A 22,686-nucleotide genomic window follows, 5' to 3' on the forward strand; every position below is an offset into this window, starting at 1 on the left:
CCTACTCTAAAAACACTTTCCAGGTTAACACCTTTTGTTTCTGGTCTGTCTATTATGGAGTTTATAATTTTACAGATAAGGCCTTGTATTTCTTCCCCCTTTGCAAGCTCTGGAACTCCCCTTACCTTGAGATTATTTCTCCTATCTCTATTTTCTTCTACCTCCATCTTGTAAAGCAATTTTTTTTGATCTTTCCGGATACCTATTGTCCTTTTTTCTAAATCAGAGATATCTTGGGCATGGTTTTTAACTTTTTCCTCCGTCTCCTCCACCCTCAATAACATCTGCCCCAAATCACTCCGTATATTTACCAGTTCTTGCTTTATTGTTTTTTCTAGGTTTTTAAACATATCTGCCATCTCCTTCTTATTCGGTACTTGTAGTTCACTTTCCAGTTCTCTCATCTCCAAATTTTCTATTACTTGTTGACTACTATATTTCATTCCCAGGGAGGGCCTAGGGCTACCTTCCAAGCTCATTTCCAGTTCACTTTTTTCACCAACAACTTGAGACCTTTCTGGAGTCACATTTCCTTGAGACGTATATTTTTTTATCGTGCCCGTTTGAGACCCCTTTAGCCCACTACTTTTAACGTTTTTATTCTTCATCTCTTCTGCTCCTCTTTTTCCTCCTCCTTTTCTCTCTTCCTCCTCTCTCCTTAAATACTGGAACCACAGTAAGTTCTAAACAATGTAAGCCAGGGACCCAGATTTTAATCCACACTTTTTTGCTATATTCTCCTTCTAGTGCTGCTGATTTCTCCTTAACTCATTCAAAACTCCCCAAGGGAATCCCCCCCCTTCACATTTCTTCTTTTCCCTTCAAGCAAACAGTCACTATTATGCAATTTTGCGTTTTCTTCCATTAAGACAGCACAGGCCACCAGCAAAAAACTTCAGGCTTCTATTGCTCTCGTCAGGGGGATTCCTCCGGGCTTCTCCTCTGTCAGATCATTTCCCACTCCCCTGTGGTTAGGCTCCTTTCACCAGGGGAGCAGGCTGTCCGTATGCTGTATCACTCATGTACTGGGGGGGAGAGCACCGGCGTCTTTCCTCTCACCTCGGACGCCGGCCGGCTTTTCCCCTTCCCAGTACTCCTCTGCAGCTGACCACGTGGTCATGTCGTGTCTCCTCGTCTTCCCAGCAGCCCCACTCTTTGGGCCGTACTTCCTCCTACGAGTCCCGTCACAGCAGTCCTCCCTCTCTCCACCGCTCCCGGGGCCGCCGACTCAGCTCCGGACCCAACCACACTCAGGTAGGTCTCTGGCACATTGACTTTACCCCTGCAGGTATCCGAGGCGGTTTAGAGGCATCGGAAAGCACTCACACCGTGCTCACCTACGCCGCCATGGCCAGGCTCCGCCCCCACTGGAGGTGATCCCACTGAAAAGTGTTTAGCACTAACAATGGTGATTAAAGCATCTGAATGCTGTGCAAGAGGCAGGTTGACAAGGTTCAAACTTAAAGTGATAATAAAAATTTACATTACCCCTTATATTTCTGTATATGGATGATGGCACTGTAATTATTTTAATAAAAAAAATCTAAGTACCTTTTCCTAATTGATATAAGCTGTCTGCAGAGAAACATAAGCAGGAAGAGCCTCTAGCCCTCTGCTGCTAGTCACATGTCCAAATTTAAAAAAAAAAAAAACAGCCTTCAGAATACAGAGTAAAAATAAATAAATATTATCAATAAACTGTCCTAAATTGGCATGCAAATATATATAGTGCCTTGAAAAAGTGTTCATACCGCTTGAACCTTTCCACATGTTGTCATCTTACAATCAAAAACATAAATGTATTTTATTGGGATTTTTTGTGATAGACCAACACAAAGTGGCACATAATTGTGAAGTTGAAGGAAAATGATAAATGGTTTTCAAAATTTTTTACAAATAAAATTTCTGAAAAGTGTGGCTTGCATTTGTATTCAGCCCCCCCCCTCCCCCCCCCCCGAGTCAATACTTTGTAGAACCACTTTTTGCTGCAATAACAGCTGCAAGTCTTTTTGGGTATGTCTCTACCATCTTTGCACATCTAGAGAATTAAATGTTTGCCCATTCTTCTTTGCAAAATAGCTCAAGCTCTATCAGATTGGATGGAGAGCACCTGTGAACAGCAATTTTCGAGTCTTGCCACAGATTCTCAATTGGATTTAGGTCTGGATTTTGACTGGGCCATTCTAACACATGAATATGCTTTGATCTAAACCATTTCATTGTAGCTCTGGCTGTATGTTTAGGGTCGTTATTCTGCTGGAAGGTGAACCTCCGCCCCAGTCTCAGGTCTTTTGCAGACTCAAACAGTTTTTCTTCTAAGATTGCCCTGTAAATGGCTCCATTCATCTTTCCATGAACTCTGAACAGTTTCCCTGTCCCTCCTGAAGAAAAGCATCCCCACATGCTGCCACCACCACGTTTCACGGTGGGGATGGTGTGTTCAGGGTGATGTGCAGTGTTAGTTTTCCGCCACACATAGTGTTTTGCTTTTAGGCCAAAAAGTTAAATTTTGGTCTTACCTGACCAGAGCACCTTCTTCCACATGATTTCTATGTCCCCCTCATGGCTTCTCACAAACTGCAATAGGCCAGACTTGTGGAGTGCACGACTAATAGTTGTCCTGTGGACAAATTCTTCCACCTGAGCTCCTTCAGAGTTACCATGGGCCTCTTGGCTGATTCTCTGAATAATGCATTCCTTGCCCGGCCTGTCAGTTTAGGTGGACGGCCATGTCTTGGTAGGTTTGCAGTTGTACTATACTCTTTCCATTTTCGGATGATGGATTGAACAGTGCTCTGTGAGATGTTAAAAGCTTGGAATTTTTTGTATAACCTAACCCTGCTTTAACCTTTTCCACAACTTTATCCCTGACCTGTCTGGTGTGTTCCTTGGCCTTCATGATGTTGTTTGTTCATTAATATTCTCTAACAAACCTCTGAGGGCTTCACAGAACAGCTGTATTTATACTGAGATTAAATTACACACAGGTGGACTCGGTTTACTAATTAGGTGACTTCTGAAGCCAATTGGTTCCACTAGATTTTAGTTAGGGGTATCAGAGTAAAGGGGGCTGAATACAAATGCCTGTCACACTTTTCACATATTTACTTGTAAACACTTTTGAAAACCATCAATCATTTCCCTTCCACTACACAATTATGTGCCACTTTGTGTTGGTCTATCACATAAAATCCCAATAAAATACATTTATGACAAAATGTGAAATATTTCAAGGGGTATGAATACTGTATTTGAAATCAATTTTTATTTTTGGCAATAACATAGTGTGGGCAGATTTCTGACACTCACAGGCTGTGTCACGCCCCTCCAGCCTGTCTTAGAGTAAGAGGGAGGTGATTCCTCCATTAACCACTTCCCGATCGGCCGTTGTATATAAACGGCCGGACGGTGGCACTGCAGGGTTGGGTGGCCGTTTACAAACGGCCTCCCCGCACCCTGCTTGTGCGCGCTCCCCAGGAGTGCGCAGCACCGTGATCCAGTGTCCGCTGTGTCCTCCGAACACAGTGAAACACCGATCGTCGGATGGGACCTCTGTACGAGGTCCCGATCATTTGATCACTGATTGGCCAATCAGTGATCACATGCAAAGTAGTAAGCAAGATGTCACTTGTGACATCATTGCTTACTACGTGTGATATCTGTGAATGATTACAGAGGTCACATGGTACAAGGCTATTCACAACAGCCTTGTGCCATGTGACAAGCTGTGACCAATCACAGCTCACTCAGTAGTTCTCAATGGCTGCAAGAATGCAGACAGAGAAAGAGAAATGATTGCTTTTACATCCTATATGGGTGTAAAAGCAATCAGTGTAAAAAAAAAAAAAAATCTTCATCACCCCCCACAAGTAGTACAGTGTCACCATGTACTGCTAGAGTGACAGTATGTAAAAAAAAAAAATAAAATAAAATAAATAATATAAAAAAATAAAAATGTAAAAAAACCTTTAAAAATTATAATTTTTGCTTATAAACTAATTTGGCTTATTTTTTTTTTACTAAAAAGATACCAGAGTAAATTTTGGCCAAGATTTATGATGAAATAAAATTTGCAAAATTTTAAAAGATAAACACTTTTTTTCAAAATTTTTGGACATTTTCATTTACATAGCAAAAAAAATAAAAATCCCAGCGGTGAATAAATACCACCAAAATAAAGTTTTATCTGTCTCAAAAAAATGATAAAATATTCATATGGGTACAGTGTTGCGGATCGCGCAATTGTCATTAAAAGTGTGATAGCGCTGAAAGCTGAAAATTGCCCTGGCCAGGAAGGGGGTAAAAGTGTCCGGACTGGAATTGGTTAAGCTATGTGTAATATCCTACCCCTATTGTGTTTAGCTGGTTAGTGGGCATGGAGGAGGAGAGATTGAGTGGGCTTTCATTTACCATTGTGTATACACCCACTTTTGTGACAGTATAGTCACATGGGCTGCTCAGATGTGATAGGGAGGAAAGGCTCAACATATAAACTCACTGAAAACTGAGCATGTGGCAGAGTTGCCTCAACAGCTGCAAAATCCCTAGCTGAATTGGGGACATGAACAGAAGGTGGAGATAGAGAGCAGCAGGATCAACCAGGTTTTTTACAGAGTACAGAAAATTAATCTCATAGTGACTGAGTGAGTATGAACAGTGTGTAATACAGCATTTATAGATAGTTTTTTATGTTGCGTGTTTAGTGACATTTTAAGCTTACCACACAAGTTATAATCTGTACAATCTCTGACAGATCTACCAACAGATGTGGTACAATGGCCTGCACAATTTGTACAGATTGAGCGGGTAATTTAGGTAAATAAATAAATAGTGCAGCGCTAAATACTAAAACAAACATACATATAAATAAATAAATATTCAAATCAATATATATCATATAAACGTGCAACAGTGCAAATAAAGTGTAACATGTATATTCCACCGGGAATAATCAAAGTGGCCAAGTGATCAATTTTACTCAATAAAGTGCAATCCGTGTATTCCCTATAAGGGAATATTCAAAGTGACCAAGTGACCAAACAAACTATATAACACAAAATACTCTAAAAAAATCTCCACTCTGTGTGAACATGTCCATATATATATATAGTGTATCTCATACACAATCTTCATGCAAGGGTACCCTGAGGAAGTCACGTGATCAGCGTGACGCAGCGCGTCGGTGCGCGAGGAGGATTCTGGGAAGCGCGGTGATGTCATTTCCGGCGTGGCGGCCATATTTGAAACCCCTATATCTAATACCCATGCAAGGCAGGCATAGCATGAAGTGAAGGAGCCTTATGTGTACATGAAAGATGAATCAGCATGTGAGTAGATATCTCTGTGTATAGTTTATCCAATAAATGCGGTTTTACACTATGAGAGTCTTCTGTTTATGCATGAACCGGAGAGGAATGTGAATATAGAGTATACAGCGCTTGGAAAGATCCTGGGATACACCAGAGTGGTGTCTGTCTCTTAAGGCGAGTTGTCCCTGTATGATCTGTGTAAGGAGGAATCGGAGAGGAAGCTGGTTATAGAGCATACATCGCTGGGGAGGATCTTGTGATATACCAGAGTGGTGTCTGTTTCCCAAAGCGAGTTGACCCTGCAGGGTCTATGTAAGGAGGTGAGGGGCCATTGCAGCTATCTTTGGATATACACAGTGTGGACACTTGACAACACTTGCATAAAGATTGTGTATGAGATACACTATATATATATATGGACATGTTCACACAGAGTGGAGATTTTTTTTAGAGTATTTTGTGTTATATAGTTTGTTTGGTCACTTGGTCACTTTGAATATTCCCTTATAGTGAATACACGGATTGCACTTTATTGAGTAAAATTGATCACTTGGTCACTTTGATTATTCCCGGTGGAATACACGTGTTACACTTTATTTGCACTGTTGCACGTTTATATGATATATATTGATTTGAATATTTATTTATTTATATGTATGTTTGTTTTAGTATTTAGCCCTGCACTATTTATTTATTTATTGATTTGACTCACATTGGTAGGAGGTTAAGTGTCAGCAGCTATAGGGAGAGGGCCTCATTCTGAGCGCAGGAAGTTGTTTCTTAATTTATTTTATTTGGGTAATTTAGGTAGGTCCTCATATCACATAGTTTTGGTAAATATAAAATTGATTGTACAGAGGTTGTACTTCCAGATTGTAGAGTTTTTGGTGAGCCCTACAGACAGTTTTCTATTGTGAGAGCTGTGAACTAGAGCTTCTCTTGTATGGTAATGAAAAGTGATGTGTGTGCAGGGATGACATTGTAAATCAGAGGAGCCAAGAGCAAGGTTTTCATAGTGCTTCCATTGGCAGCAGATGGCATATAATGCAAAGCTATTTACAACCCTTTAACATGGATGGTAAGAGGTGGGTTAACAACAGGGCTTCTTTTTATACCTTTTATCTAATGGGCATTGTAACTGAACTTACAATTGATAGCTAAGCAATCTGAATGAGACATGAGAGTTTGAAGGTGTTGAAAAAGATATTCAGAGACTTAGCTTCTTCTTCATAAGATGCTGCTTTGCTGTGCCTGTTTTTTTAACACAAATTAGAGGAACTTCATGGTCAACCTACGCTGACTTAGGCAGGTGGATCTATGTTTGATCAGTGTACAGAAACACAGTTCAGAGCCAATGAGGGGAACATATCTGTTTTTTTTTTCATAAACCCATTACAAACACAGACAAGGTACCCCTTTGCCCTCAAGCCCCATAGCAGCCACACAAGTCGCTAAGGCTATAGCTATGCTCTTTTGTGTGAATAAAAAAATTTTGTAAAAAAAACTCACAAACTAGAGTGATCCTGTCGTCTTCATGTTATAGAAACAATTATAGGGGGTTTACCTGCTATATGTCTTTATTAATATCAGTATGCTATATTATGTATGTAAAAAATGGACAACATTAAGATTTTCAAATTTACCTTGTCTCCTATTTTTAAGAAGATACTGAAGCCCTCCCAGGAGCTTAGCTGTAGTTTGCTGGAAATAGTCTGACACACTTCTCTCACCCTGGTGTTAGTCCTAACTTCAGTTGTCTGAAGGAAAACAAGAAAAATTCAGGCAAACTCCACTGCTCAGGAAAACTACCTTGCAGTACATGAGATGACCATACACATACACATTAGGGTACAGGGGAACACAAAGGCAATGACAAGCACTGAGGTATCACAAATGTGCCTAGAGGGCACTCATACCTCTTCTGTGTCATTTGGCAGGAGCACTTTGTGGAAGATCTTGGTGCTCATTTGTTGTATGGCTTCAACCTCCACCATATGAGGGGGCAGTTTCCTGACACCAGTTCTGTCAGACACAGAAAAAACAGTTAGGAATTAAGTTTATCAATTATATCAAGTTCCCTAACATGGCTTGAATACAGTAATTAAAACATTTTAAACTGCCTAAATGTTCCCTACAGATGATACAGTATGCATACTGGTTGTGTATCATTAGATGTGACCAAATGGATGAAAATAACAAAAGAGTGATAGCCCTACTTAAGCATACACCCATGTGAGGGATGTGTTTTCCTGCACAGGATGCACGGGTGTTCCGTGCATCTGGATGCAGGCAGTCCTATTCATGTCAATTGCCACACAGCAGCTGTGTGAACACAGCCACTGTTCCAAATTTGACATCGGTGTGGGTGTGTGTCCCTGAACTCAAACAGTGTGAGTTTGGGAATATGCTCCCACATGATCATCAAAATGGAAGCAGCGGTTTTGTTTGTGTATTCAATGAAGGCAAACACTGCCCTCACACAGGTGTAGGTTATATACACCTGTGTGAATGAGGCCATATTTAAAACTGTTTTTCTACAAAACCTTGTGCAAATTAAATACTAAATATTAGGCACTGATGACTTGGTGTATTTACATGTATTTACATGTATGTGTGTGTGTGAAATGGTAAAAAAAAATCTATATAAAATGAACAGCTGTTACTGTAGCACTCTTTGCATCCTTTGTCTGCAGTCCTTGGCTAGTGGCTCTTTTCGACGATTCTCAGTGAATTTCTGAACGTGGTTCAACAGAATTTTGCTGGGTGGAAACAGTCCTGTACAGAGCCAAAACAACTGCCATCCACTGGCCATGCTATAGCTGGAATCAAAGACAAATTGACATTCAGCAGTTGAAAACACATGGTGAGAGCTATGATGGTACAATAAATATAACATCAGAATGGAAGAATACATTTTTGAAATGGCAAAACAATTTTTCCTGCTGACAACTGTAGTAAAACTAAACTAATCAAAATTGTTGTATATATAGTAGTACTATTGTTATACTAAAACTATCATATTTCCTAAGTGCCCAAACAATAGGCCATCAAAAAATATATGGAATTTTTCAGATCACATACAAGGGGTGTTCAAGTCAAAACGGGACATTTGAGTTTATATAACAAAAGAACACATTTCAAGGAAACTGCATTTATTTTTCAAAATATTCCCCTGCTACATTTATACACTTATCCCAGCATGTAACTAATGCCTGGAAAGCTTCGGCATAGAAAGATTTGTTAGTACGCTTGAACCATCCTAGGACAGCCTGCTTCACTTCGTCATCATTGTGTTCACCATTCCCACAGAAAAATTTGTCTCTTGTGCAATTTCATAATGCGTCAATTATCCAGGATCAGGCATTCCACACGCTGAATGCTTAAAAGAAAAGGCTGCTGTGAGCTGGGAACCACCACGGCAGGGATCATCCCTGATGGACGTACAGCCATCTTTGAAACATTTAAACCATTTAAATGTCTTACTGTGGCTCATCTCATCACCATACTGTGCTTGAAATTTTCTATAGATATCCGCAGGTTTTAAGCCTTTGTTCCCAAGAAACCTCATCACCACATGTTGTTCCATGCATGCACTAACACTGTTGTCTGCCATCTTCATTAACCTCTTTCCCGCCGCCCTATAGCAAAAATACTGTATACTTGTGAGTTTGCACTTCCGGGTAGGGGGTGTGCACAAGCGCGTGCACCCTACCCGCCCCGCCATTGGTGGCCTCGGCTGTCAATCACCGGATTCCAGCCAGTGATTCCCCGCCGGCACCCAGTGATCACCAAGTATCACGGATGGGGAAGAGACCTGTATGTAAACAATACAGATCTCTCCCCTGTCAGCTTATGCACACTGCTTTGTATGGCTTTGCATAGCAGAGCTATTCAAATCAGTGTGCTTACAGTGTAAAGCACACACAAAGTACACAGTGAAACAGCACACAGTTAACCCTTTGATCGTCCCAAATGTTAACCCCTTCCTGCCCAGTGTCATTAGTACAGCATCAGTGCTATTTATTAGCACTGATCACTGTATTGGTGTCACTGGGGATGTCAGTGACAATTAGCCAGTCCCAACCCCAATGTCAGAATGCCCGCCGCAGTTCCGCAGTCCCGCTATAATTCGCTGATCGCCACCATTACTAGTATATATATATATATATATATATATATATATACAGTATATATATATAAAAATTCCAGTATATATACCACAATTTGTTGATGCTATAACTTTCACGTAACCAATTAATTTACACATATTGTGATTTATTTAGCAAAGACATGTAGCAGAAAACATTTTGGCCTATATATGACAAACTTTGATTTTTAAATTTTTTTTTACTGGACATGTTTAATAGCAAATAGTCAAACATATTGTTTTTTCAAAAATTGTCAGTCTTTTTTTTTTTTAGAGCAAAAAATAAAAACCGCAGAGATGATCAAATACCACCGAAGGAAAGCTCTATTTGTGGGAAAAGAGGACATAAATTTCTTTTAGCTGCAGCGTTGCACGACCGCGCAATTGTCAGTTAAAGTAGCACAGCACCATATCTCGAAAAAAGGCCTGGTCAGGAAGGGGGGTAAATCCTCTGGAGGGCAAGTGGTTAATGGTCTCTGAACTGGCCTGTGACATGTGCGCCGCCTAGGACACACATGCCACATACTACTGCGTGTGGTACCGCCACGCTAGCATCCCTTTTTAGACATGTAACATTAAAAGTCCTGGTTTGACTTGAACAACCCTCCTACCTATTTAAAGGTTTCAATTCGCTTTTGATTATATAATTAATTTGTAGGCAAATACAAGGATCATTTACATAGAAATAATTATCACACTAATACAGGCTGAAAGCTAAATACAGTGAACTATTAAAAATTGAAGCAGACTGAATACCTAGCATTTTTTGTGAGATGGGTATTTTTTTTTTAACCTATTTTTTTTGCTATGTGTTTATTTTTATGCCTCAAATGTACACGTTTTACTAATAATTTTTTAAAAAAGTGTAAAAACCAAGGTCAGGAGTCTCACTTTTATTTATTCTGTAAACTTGTCACTACATTTCCAAATCATACAATTAAGGCAATGTAACAAATCATCATGTATAAATGGGAATTGTATGAGGAGGTTTATTGCACATTATCTATCTTGTGAATGTATGCTATATTACTTGTACATCAATTCTGTGTCAACTGGAATATTTATTCAAAGGCTTGCTAAAATTAAACTTTAATTCAAATTTAAAAAAAATCTTTTTATTTTTAGTTAATTATAGGAATGTCTTGGATTTCAGATCAAGATATAGAAATGTCCATCAAATTAATGCCTTCAAGGCTTCTTCATAAAATTGGAGCTGAACTAATATTGGACTATCTTTTAGGACTAATATTTCTGTGCGAAGAAGCACATCAGATGGATAAAACTTGTCACTGAGTATTTTATATGCGGCAGGACATGTTATGACAGCCTCAGTTTCTGTGATAAATAGAGTTGTGATTTATACGCAGGTAAAAATATATTCCCATGGGCAACAAGTTTAAAAGGCTAAAAATCAAACCTATGTGGCTTACGGCCAAAGTTAAAAAAGCTCTAAATAATAACAAAAGAGCTTTTATTAAATATAAAAATTAAGGAACTCTATCATTGTTTAAACATTTAAAAAGACTACAACAATAAGTTACATAGTTAGTCTGACTGACAAAAACAAAAGTCCATCCAGTTCAACCATTAAAAAAAAAAAAAGTTATAGTCCTATATGCACAGTTGATCCATAGGAAGGCAAAAAAATCAGCAAAGCACGGTCCTATTTGCTCCTGCAGGAAGCATATCCTGATCCCCTCAGAGGCAATCGGATATTCCCTGGATCAACTTTACCTATAAATATTAGTAACCAGTTATATTCTGTGTATCTAAGAAAGAATCCAGGCCTTTTTTGAAGCAATCCACTGAGCTGGCCAGAACCAACTCTTGAGGGAGTTTATTCCACATTTTCACAGCTCTCACTGTGAAGAAACCTTTTCATGTTTGGAGATTAAATTTCTTTTCCTCTAGATGTAAAAAGTGCCCCCTTGTCCTCTGTGAGGACCTCAGGGTGAATAGTTCTACACCGAGTTCACTATATGAACCACTGATGTATTTATACATGTTGATCATATCCCCCCTTAATCTCCTATTCTGAAGAGAGAATAAATTCAGTTCCTCTAATCTTCCCTCATAGCTGAGCTCCTCTGTGCCTCTTATGTACTTTCTCCAGTTTCTCAGTGTTCTTTCTGTGAATTGGTGCCCAAAACTGAACTGCATATTCCAGATGAGGTTTTACTAATGATTTGTACAGGGGTAAAATGATATATATCTCTCTGGAGTCTATACCTCTTTTGATACAAGATAGGATTTTGCTCATTTTATAAACTGTAGCTTAGCATTGCATGCCATTATTAAGCTTGTGATCTACCAGAACTCCCAGATCCTTCTCCACCATTGATTCCCCCAGTTGTACCCCCCTAGTATGTATGATGCATGCAGATTCTTAGCCCCCAAGTGCATAACCTTATATTTATCAACATTAAACCTCATTTGCCACATAGTTGCCCAATTAAACAGTGCATTGATGTGAGCTTGTAAGTTGAAGACATCCTGTAAGGACGTTATTCCACTGCACAGCTTGGTGTCATCTGCAAAGACTGAAATGGCTTTTATTTCCTTGCTTTAAAAAAGGCCTGGATTATTTCCTAGATACACATAATATAACTGGATGCTAACATTTATAAGTAAAGTTGACCCAAGGAATATCCGATTGCCTCTCGGGGGATCGGGAAGGAATTTCTTTCCTTGCAGGAGCAAATTGGATCATGTTTTGCTGGGGGTTTTTTTGCCTTCCTCTGGATCAGCTGTGGGAATAGGATTATTAAGTTTTTTTTTATGGTTGAACTGGATGGACTTTTGTCTTTTTTTTAGACCACACTAACTATGTACAGTAACTATGTATGTAAGCGCAGTACAGTGGGCTTTTGAGGACAACTGTATAACACCAAAATTTATATTTTAGTTATAAGCAGAATATTCTGGGCACAGGCATCCTCTGTCTTTATATCTCTTGGGGTCTCTTGTCATGAAATCTCCCTTACTTGGTTACTACAGGTGTGTACATTTGGGAACTCAGGAACAGGATTCCACAGTGATATAAGAAATCATAAAATGTTCAACTCCCTAACATGTACTAAATAATAAAAGCCCAACTGTAGCTTACAGAAAGCAATAAAATAATACAACTGATTTATACCAGTTAGAATTAAAAAAAAAAACAGATATTGCTGCAAAATTCACCCTCTCCAGCTGTCCTCACAATCCAGCACCACTCCTTTTCTGGGTTTAAAGATAATGGGTCTCCAGGGTACATGTCAGAAAACCACCGTGGGCTCATAGGAGCATGCTGCAGAGAACTGCAGCATAACCCATGATGTCAATTGACCACACCAGAGACCTTGGTAAAAAAGTTATGTATACAAATGTAAAACAAAAAACGTGAGAGGTTGGCCCAGTCTGGAGTTGAATAACAGTTCTAGGTAGACTAGCCATTTAATGAAGTTCTGGTGTAATTGTAGCATTTGCCTTCACCTTCTGGAGAGCAGCAATACTCAAGGAGTGTGGTGGCCTTTCTTCTCATAGCTATTGTTGTAGAGTTTGGTGTACACAAGAATTGATTTTTATGTAGTTCTGGTCCATAAATGGCCAACACTGCACTACATAGGTATAAAAGCTCCAAACATCATAGAATAAACAAAGGCTGTCATAGGTGCATTGGCATAAGGGGAAATTCAGATAATAGGCTACTTCTAATGTGTTTTGTTGATATATGAATAAAGCCATCAAACCATTTTTGTTTCTACCTGCAAATTTGTAAACTGTTCAGTCTCTGAGAACTTGGGAAATGGTGTAGTTATTAGTTAGAACGTCTTCCCGTTTTCACCAAAATAGGTTCAAGGCCCTTGTTCTAGACACTAGTCAGTCAAGTCAAACCTAAACCATTTGTGTTTATTTTCATTAATTTACTAACCTAAACTGGCCATATACTGTTATTTTTTTTTTTAAACTAACAGATTCCTCCATCCACACAAACAAGGGGGATGGAGGAATTTCCCCCTGCTGGTACACTGTATTGTGACAACTTCACCTGCCATGGTTAGAATAGATTGATCAGAAGACACTGTAGCTGCAGCTGAGAAAAAGTTTCCCGCATGTCCCTTTGACAGAAATCAATCAAACAATTGCCTTCTTTGGAGCAGGGATGGCCACACACTGATTGAACTTTGTCTGGCCCCTGTTGAACTGTCCACATTTTGATCAGTGTATAGCCAGTTTTAGTCCCATATCTAAACAATAATGAACTTGTTTACACTAAAATATATTTATACCTGTTGTTGTTTCCTGTCATTTGCTTTATTATCTGGCAATAGATTTCATCTCTTAGAGCTTCCTCACGTATTGGGCCTGAGAATATCTGATCTGTAAGTTCCACTGGGGAGCGAGACTGCTTTGATGGATAGTCACCCATGTACTTCATGATAGGTAAAACATGTTAAGGTTTAAAAAAAGTGCAAAAAACAGGATAAAGCAAATGTTTAAAAAACGGTAAAGTCAGTGTGTGTGTGCGCAAAGACAAACTTCACATTGCTTTCACGACAGGTTTATTTAAATAACTTTAAATACGTTTATTGAATCCACTTCTTAGGTTATAGCCTTTATGGTAGCACCAGTTTGATGAATTGGAAAAGGATATCAGTGAAAGCTTGGCATGCATAATCCCGTAGATCAGGCATATTACACACTTTCTTGAGCAGAGGCTGTCTGAGGGGTTCCCTGGAGTAGGCCCAGAGTTGAGTCTTAGCTCGCGATCTTTGGAGAAAGGCCCTGGAAACAGACTCAGGCTCTGGAGACCTGCATAATACACATAATGTCATCATCAAATCAATTACATTTATATATGGCATTATGATATCATCTGAGTGTAGATGCTGTGTTTCATTGTTGGTGTTATTTTTAGTACCTGAAATACTGCATAGCAAACTCCTCCAAAGTATATGGCTTTATCTCTTCTGGCTCACCAAAGTCATCAGACTGAATGTTAACAAATTCTGATTTGCGCTGTTCTGGAGACAATGCAATCAGTCGCTGAAACATAAAATGGGAAAGCACGTATTTGGAAATATTTAAGATTATTAAGAAGTAAAGACAATATAACATACCAATTCTGTAATAAAACACAGCATGACAAAATATCCAGGTTAGTTTACATCCTATAATTTCTATATAATCTACTGGTGATCATAACAAAGGCCTGACACACACCAGCTGGCTCGTGTCATATTAAAAATATAGAGAAGTTATGCATTATCTGCAACTAAGCATGCCTTTCTCTTGTGAGAGTAGAAGCCATTGACAATGGCTCAAGTATGGCACATCAAAGATAAAGCATCCAGGAAATCCAGGTCAGCCTTTGCAGACACCTTCTGATCGGTCAGATGTTGTCTGCAAATTGCTCAAAGGCACTAAAGCTCTTCCTATTCCAAGCATCACTGACCAATATGGTTGACAATCATATATTGTGTATGGACACATATCTTTCTGAAATCAACTCACACATTTCAACTAATAGGTGGAAAAACTGTTGACAACCCAAGTGTTTGTGCTCATATGCAATTTTACTTGGTTGCACCATGACAAGTTCCTGCAAATGAGATTTATGTTTTTGAAGACAAATCCTGTATCTATGAACAATTTTGTTTTCCTTAACTTTGGTGAAGATTTTTTGGGTACATTTCAGGTTATTCAATAGTAAAACTAAAAACACAAAGGAAAGTTACCAACACTACTACCCAGAGTTCGTCTTTCACTAATTCGATTTCATTAAGAAATCTGACTGAATTATATTTATCACTAAACATCATGAGTTGCCCTCACAACTTTCATTAATAAGCCTGTTTGTTTCACATAAAAAGGTTGTAGAGATGCGTACAATTATCTCAGGGGTGGGTTTACTAAGACTTGGTACAATATGGATGGCATCCAGTGGCACAGTCCCACTATTGCCAGTCCTCTCATTTGTGGCATAGATCCAATTGCGCCCTGACTGGAACTCTGGACTCCTGTTAAGCTGTAGAAGGTCTCCACTCCGAAAACTCAAAAGCTCAGGTTCATCTAGGGAAAGAATGATATATCTGTGTTAATGCTCTAATGATAGTTAGATATATAGAGAACAATAAAATAGAAAAACTCTCTCTCTTTGTGCACATTCTGTGTCCTCTGTAATCTGATGCAAAACCTATACATGAATCAGGTTATGCTTTATTAAGTAAGATGATACATACAGCCAACAATCTAAAAACTGCCATTAGCAATTTTAAAGTGTTACTAAACCCATGACCCTGCATTCAATATATCTGGTCTCCCACAGTACAAAATATTATAGTCTGGTGACTTCAATCAGTGTCCAGAAAAGCATTGGTTATGGCTTGTAGGAGGAGTTTTAATTCTCCTGTAGGAGGCTGCAGGACCCCTGACCTCTGTCTAGACAGTGCTGATTGGCCCTGTGCTGATCACATGCACTCTCAAGGAAAAAAAAAACTCTCTAGCAATACACACAAAACTGAACATGTGCAGCTTGCCCCCAAGCCTCTTTTCTATCAGGAGATATTTAGGAGACACTGGAAGAAGGGGAGGATCACAGAAGAGAGGATCAAACAGCCTTTTTACACAATGCGAAGAATTAACCCCTTAGGTTCCACAGTGAGTATAACAAGCATGCTTTACTGCATATACAGACTGATTTTACTGTTGTGGGTTTCGTAAAACTTTAACTTGTGCGTGTTTACATGGAACCCAGTCCACTGCACTGTCTCAAAGAAAGCCTTGTTTAAAACATATTTATATGGTAAGAAAAGAAAAAATGTGCAAACTGCTGTAACCTCTAACAATTGATCATAATTTATTCTTCATAATGACTACGCTAAATGAGTTGTAGATGAAACCTGATAGTTTGGCCCTTTTCCCTTATCTCACTGAAGACTTTGTGACAGATACAATGCATGTACAGCTTTTCTCTCCAACATGGAAAGAAATAAAAGCCTTCCCATCAGATACCTGCTTACATGTTGGAAAAAGCAGGTGTCGCCAACAAAAATTCTGGAAGAGGAAAAATATTATAGGATTGTTTGATATGAAACATTCCTGAATTGGCTATTAACTGTGATGAAATAATGGCAGTTGCTACTTTTAATATACAAAAGTGAATATAGAAATACACATAGCTGTATTATTAGTCCTCCTGCCATAGGGTGTTTTTGGTTGGCCAGCACACATTACATGGGTACAGGATTCCTAACGTGGTTGCGCTGCTACATATTTTCAAAGTGGTGTATAATGTTGCATAGCAGTTGGAATAATTCCAATAATTTATGTATATAATATCTCTGCAAATGCAAAAAACAACAGTACATTCCTATGTGATTTGCATAAAAATCTGAACTTTTTTGTGGCTTTGGATGAAGTAGGTAAAGGTTAGAAACCCTGTTCAGTTTTTATAGCTGTCTGTATTCCCACTGGAGAGATCCATTCTCTCTGTTTGTCCTGCAGATCAAAATCCAAAGTCAAAATTTTTAAACTATAGCTGAAAAAAGAATATAGAAGTAATCACCCAGTGGAAACACCTGTTTCAATGACAACTGTCAAACCAGAGAGTTTCCTCATTCAGAGAAATCCTTCTACATCTAGTAAAGGAAATTAGGGGAAGTCTCCCCAAAGGTTTTATCCATTCCCTACTTTATCTAAAACAAAACAAAAGTTGTGGCTTTAGATATATTTTACTGTTCCTTGTGTTTACAAAGTAGGGACATTAGGTCATGCCTGTTTTGCTGTTGTACTCGGTTGCTGTCCGGGAGCTGTCCTGCAGAGCCACCGCAAACACAGATCTGGCTTTCAGGCCATCCACAAAGTAAAGGAGCAGCTTAGAGATTTCTTCACTGTTTTGTGTTGTTAAGACAAATTGTTCTCCACGAACTGTATTTAAAACACAGCACTGACCAAACTGCTTTGCAGCCCTAAAAAAAAATGACAAGATATGTCTTAGGATTTTACAGTAGTTCTCCACAGATATAATTAAGCTATAATGTCCATTCTTCAAGTCTGTTTTGTGCTGTCTATATCTATCTATTCAATCTATTTCACTCCATCTTATTTCCAATAATAAAATTAAACTGATAAGGACACAGTAAAATTGACATAACCATGTAAAACAGCACTTCAATGACCTCATGTTTGTCTGCCACCATCAATATAGCTTAGTTCACCTACCCAAGCCTACCGATTAGACAAACAAAGAGCATTACTGTACATCCAAGAAGATTACTTTGCTTTCTTGTACTGTCAGTAAGGTCCCTGTGCCAAAGTGGCAGTTCTCGGCAAATGAGAATGAATGTGAATTATGTGTTTTCAGTTAGGACAGAAAATGCATATTCAGCTTCAGCCAAAATGGCTTCCAGACCATAAATAGTGTGTTCTAGGGAAAAAAAAGCAGATGGTGCAACTCTATAAATTGCAGATCTAGTATAATTACCAGCACTCTGTTATGCTCAGAGATATAATTATCAGGCTAGGCAATGTGACATTTTGGAGCCTTACAGTGCCCCTATGCTTTATGAAACTTCAAAATGTCACTTTGTCTTATCTACTGTAATAACAAAATGTGCCCTTTTTTAGCAATGCAGTATCCTGGTAATTATACTAGGTTTTCATGTAGGACAGTTCTAGAATATTTATTTGAGTAGCCTTTAGGTCCTCTTCTCAGGCTCCATGTTTTCATTTTTTTTATTGGACTATTAATTTTAGAAGGAAAAACTGTAGTGCACTTTCAGTAATTACATATACAAGGGGTCTTCAAAATGTTTCTGCACTTTTATATTTTCCTTGGAGGTGAGGTAGAAGTTTATTTACCATCAGGAATGATACCAGGGAGACCTCACTGTTCATCAATTCCACTTATAATTAACTGCTTCCCGACCGCCCTATAGCAGAACTACTGCTACAGGGCGGCAGGGCTGCGCAAAATCACATACAGTTAGGTCCATAAATATTGGGACATCGACACAATTCTAACATTTTTGGCTCTTTACACCACCACAATGGATTTGAAATAAAACGTACAAGATATGCTTTAACTGCAGTCTGTCAGCTTTAATTTGAGGGTATTTACATCCAAATCAGATGAACGGTGTAGGAATTATAACAGTTTGCATATGTGCCTCCCACTTGTTAAGGGACCAAAAGTAATGGGACAGAATAATCGTAAATCAAACTTTCACTTTTTAATACTTGGTTGCAAATCCTTTGCAGTCAATTACAACCTGAAGTCTGGAACGCATAGACATCACCAGACACTGGGTTTCATCCCTGCTGATGCTCTGCCAGGCCTCTACTGCAACTGTCTTCAGTTCCTGCTTGTTCTTGGGGCATTTTCCCTTCAGTTTTGTCTTCAGCAAGTGAAATGCATGCTCAGTCGGATTCAGGTCAGGTGATCGACTTAGCCATTGCATAACATTCCACTTCTTTCCCTTAAAAAACTCTTTGGTTGCTTTTGCAGTATGCTTTGGGTCATTGTCCATCTACACTGTGAAGCGGCGTCCAATGAGTTCTGAAGCATTTGGCTGAATATGAGCAGATAATATTGCCCGAAACACTTCAGAATTCATCCTGCTGCTTTTGTCAGCAGTCACATCATCAATAAATACAAGAGAACCAGTTCCATTGGCAGCCATACATGCCCACGCCATGACCCTACGACCACCATGCTTCACTGATGAGGTGGTATGCCTAGGATCATGAGCAGTTCCTTTCCTTCTCCATACTCTTCTCTTCCCATCACTCTGGTACAAGTTGATCTTGGTCTCATCTGTCCATAGGATGTTGTTCCAGAACTGTGAAGGCTTTTTTAGATGTCGTTTGGCAAACTCTAATCTGGCCTTCCTGTTTTTGAGGCTCACCAATGGTTTACATCTTGTGGTGAACCCTCTGTATTCACTCTGGTGAAGTCTTCTCTTGATTGTTGACTTTGACACACATACACCTACCTCCTGGAGAGTGTTCTTGATCTGGCCAACTGTTGTGAAGGGTGTTTTCTTCACCAGGAAAGAATTCTTCGGTCATCCACCACAGTTGTTTTCCGTGGTCTTCCGGGTCTTTTGGTGTTGCTGAGCTCACCGGTGCGTTCCTTCTTTTTAAGAATGTTCCAAACAGTTGTTTTGGCCACGCCTAATGTTTTTGCTATCTCTCTGATGGGTTTGTTTTGTTTTTTCAGCCTAATGGTGCCTTGCTTCACTGATAGTGACAACTCTTTGGATCTCATCTTGAGAGTTGACAGCAACAGCTTCCAAATGCAAATAGCACACTTGAAAATAAACTCTGGACCTTTTATCTGCTCATCGTAATTGGGAAAATGAGGGAATAACACACACCTGGCCATGGAACAGCTGAGAAGACAATTGTCCCATTACTTTTGGTCTCTTAACAAGTGGGAGGCACATATGCAAACTGTTGTAATTCCTACACCGTTCACCTGATTTGGATGTAAATACCCTCAAATTAAAGCTGACAGTCTGCAGTTAAAGCACATCTTCTTTGTTTCATTTCAAATCCATTGTGGTGGTGTATAGAGCCAAAAATGTTAGAATTGTGTCAATGTCCCAATATTTATGGACCTGACTGTATATATGTGATTTCGCATTTCTAGGTAGGGGGCACGCACGCGTGCCATCCTACCCGTGCCACCATTGGTGGCTGCAGATTTCGATCACTGGGTCTCGGACGGAGATTCCCCGCCAGCATCCGGCAATCGCCGAGTATCACTGACATGGGAGAGACCTCCTGCCAGCAGTAACATGCTGCTGTGTATTTCTCTGCTGTGCAGAGAAATACACAGCAGTACGTTTCTCTAGTAAAACACACACAGCACACACAGTAAAACAGTACACAGTTAACCCTTTGATCGCCCCAGATATAACCCCTTCCTGTCAGTGATCTTTATTAGCACTGTTCACTGTATTAGTGTCAGTGGCAGTTAGTCAGTCGTCGTCCCCCAGTGTCAGAATACCCCCTTCAGTCCCGCAGTCCCTATAAGTCACTGATTGCTGACATTACTAGTATATAAAGAAAAAAAATCCAGTATATACAGTGAAGGAAATAAGTATTTGATCCCCTGCTGATTTTGAATGTTTGCCCACTCACAAACAAAGGATCAGTCTAAAAATTGAATGGTAGGTGTATTGTAACACTGAGAGACAGAATAGCAACAAAAATTTCTAAAAAAAATGCATGTCTAAAATTATGCACGGATTTGCATGTTCATGAGGGAAATAAATATTTGATCCCCTATCATTCAGCAGGATTTCTGGCTAAAAGGTGTCTGTCATACAGGTAACAAGCTGAGATTAGAAGCAGTCTCTTAAAGGGAGTGCTGCTAATCTTATTTTGTTACCTGTATAAAAGACACCTGTCCACAGGAGCAATCAAACAATCAGATTCCAAACTCTCCACCATGGCAAAGACCAAAGAGCTGTCCAAGGATGTCAGGGACAAGATTGTATACCTACACAAGGCTGGACTGGGCTACAAAACTATCACCAAGCAGCTTGGTGAGAAGGTGACAACAGTTGGTGCAATCATTCACAAATGGAAGAAACACAAAACAACTGTCAGTCTCCCTAGGTCTGGTGCACCATGCAAGATCTCACCTCGTGGAGTGTCAATGATCATGAGAACAGTGAGGAATCATCCCAGAACTACACGTGAGGATCTTGTCAATGATCTCCAGGCAGCTGGGACCACAGTCACCAAGAAAATAACTGGTAACACACTACGCCACCAAGGATTGAAATCCTGCAGTGCTCGCAAGGTCCCTCTGCTCAAGAAAGCACATGTCCAGGCCCATCTGAAGTTTGCCACTGAACATCTGAATGATACAGAGGAGGACTGGTTGAAAGTGTTGTGGTCAGATGAGACCAAAATTGAGCTCTTTGGCATCAACTCAACTCGCCGTGTTTGGAGGAGGAGGAATGCTGCCTATGACCCCAAGAACATCATCCCAACTGTCAAACATGGTGGTGGAAACATTCTGCTTTGGGAGTGTTTTTCTGCTAAGGGGACAGAACAACAAGGGACGATGGATGGGGCAATGTACCATCAAATCTTGAGTGAGAACCTTCTTCCCTCAGCCAGGGCATTGAAATGGTTAGTGGATGGGTGTTCCAGCATGACAATGACCCAAAACACACATCCAAGGCAACAAAGGAGTGGCTGAAGAAGAAGCAGATTAAGGTCCTGGAGTGGCCTAGCTAGTCTCCAGACCTTAATCCGATTGAAAATCTGTGGGGGGAGCTGAAAGTTCGAGTTGCCAAATGTCAGCCACCAAACCTTAATGACTTGGAGAGGATCTGCCAAGAGGAGTGGGCCAAAATCCCTCCTGAGATGTGTGCAAACCTTGTGGCCAACTACAGGAAACGTCTGAACTCTGTGATTGCCAACAAGGGATTTGCCACCAAGTACTAAGTCATGTTTTGTGAAGGGGATCAAATACTTATTTCCCTCATGAACATGCAAATCAATGCATAATTTGTTAGACATGCATTTCATTTGACTTTTTTGTTGCTATTCTGTCTCTGTGTTATAATACACCTACCATTCGATTTTTAGACTGATCATTTCTTTGTGAGTGGGCAAACATTCAAAATCAGCAGGGAATGAAATACTTATTTCCTTCACTGTATACCACCATTTGGAGACACTATAACTTTCACAGGATTTTTTTTTTTAGCAAAGACATGTAGCAGCATACATTTTGGCCTAAATGTATGACGAAATTTGATTTTTTAATTTTCTTTTTACTGGATATGTTTTATAGCAAAAAGTCAAAAATATTGGGGGTTTTTTTCAAAATTGTGGGTCTTTTTTTTATAGCGCAAAAAATAAAAACCACACAGATGATCAAATACCACCAAAAGAAAGCTCTACTTGTGGGAAAAAAGGACATACATTTCATTTGGATGCAGCATTGCATGACCACACAATTGTCAGTTAAAGTAACGCAGCAGCGTAATGCAAAAAATGGCCTGGTCAGGAAGGGGGGTAAATCCTCTGGAGGGCAAGTGGTTAATATATCAGTTTTGGTGAGCTGGATTTGTAATAAACTTCCACTCTTCACCTTTAGTAATCTTTGAAAACTCTCTTCAGGCAAGCCTATCCCACCTCTAGCCAACATCTGAATTTTACTTTCTTGAACAACTCATCCCCAAACAGTTAGAACCCATTGCATGCGACAGTGGACTTTGG

General features: G+C 39.6%; 1 protein-coding gene across 1 annotated transcript in view; it reads right to left on the minus strand.

Annotated features, from left to right (window-relative positions):
• Window positions 1-22,686, minus strand: part of MYO7B (myosin VIIB) — a 211,668-nt gene that overhangs the window by 22,192 nt on the left and 166,790 nt on the right. The window contains exons 34-41 of the mRNA XM_089665566.1: window positions 17,215-17,408; window positions 15,329-15,510; window positions 14,360-14,484; window positions 14,093-14,250; window positions 13,728-13,881; window positions 7,973-8,128; window positions 7,226-7,331; window positions 6,953-7,066 (exon numbers count right to left, since the gene is read on the minus strand). Coding sequence (XP_089521692.1) covers window positions 6,953-7,066; window positions 7,226-7,331; window positions 7,973-8,128; window positions 13,728-13,881; window positions 14,093-14,250; window positions 14,360-14,484; window positions 15,329-15,510; window positions 17,215-17,408 — 1,189 coding nt within the window. The remainder of the gene's footprint in view (window positions 1-6,952; window positions 7,067-7,225; window positions 7,332-7,972; window positions 8,129-13,727; window positions 13,882-14,092; window positions 14,251-14,359; window positions 14,485-15,328; window positions 15,511-17,214; window positions 17,409-22,686) is intronic.

Source organism: Staurois parvus, unplaced genomic scaffold (genome assembly GCF_062004578.1).
Source record: "Staurois parvus isolate SC_StPar_1 unplaced genomic scaffold, SC_StPar_1.0 ptg000049l, whole genome shotgun sequence".
In the NCBI taxonomy this organism is placed as follows: domain Eukaryota; kingdom Metazoa; phylum Chordata; class Amphibia; order Anura; family Ranidae; genus Staurois; species Staurois parvus.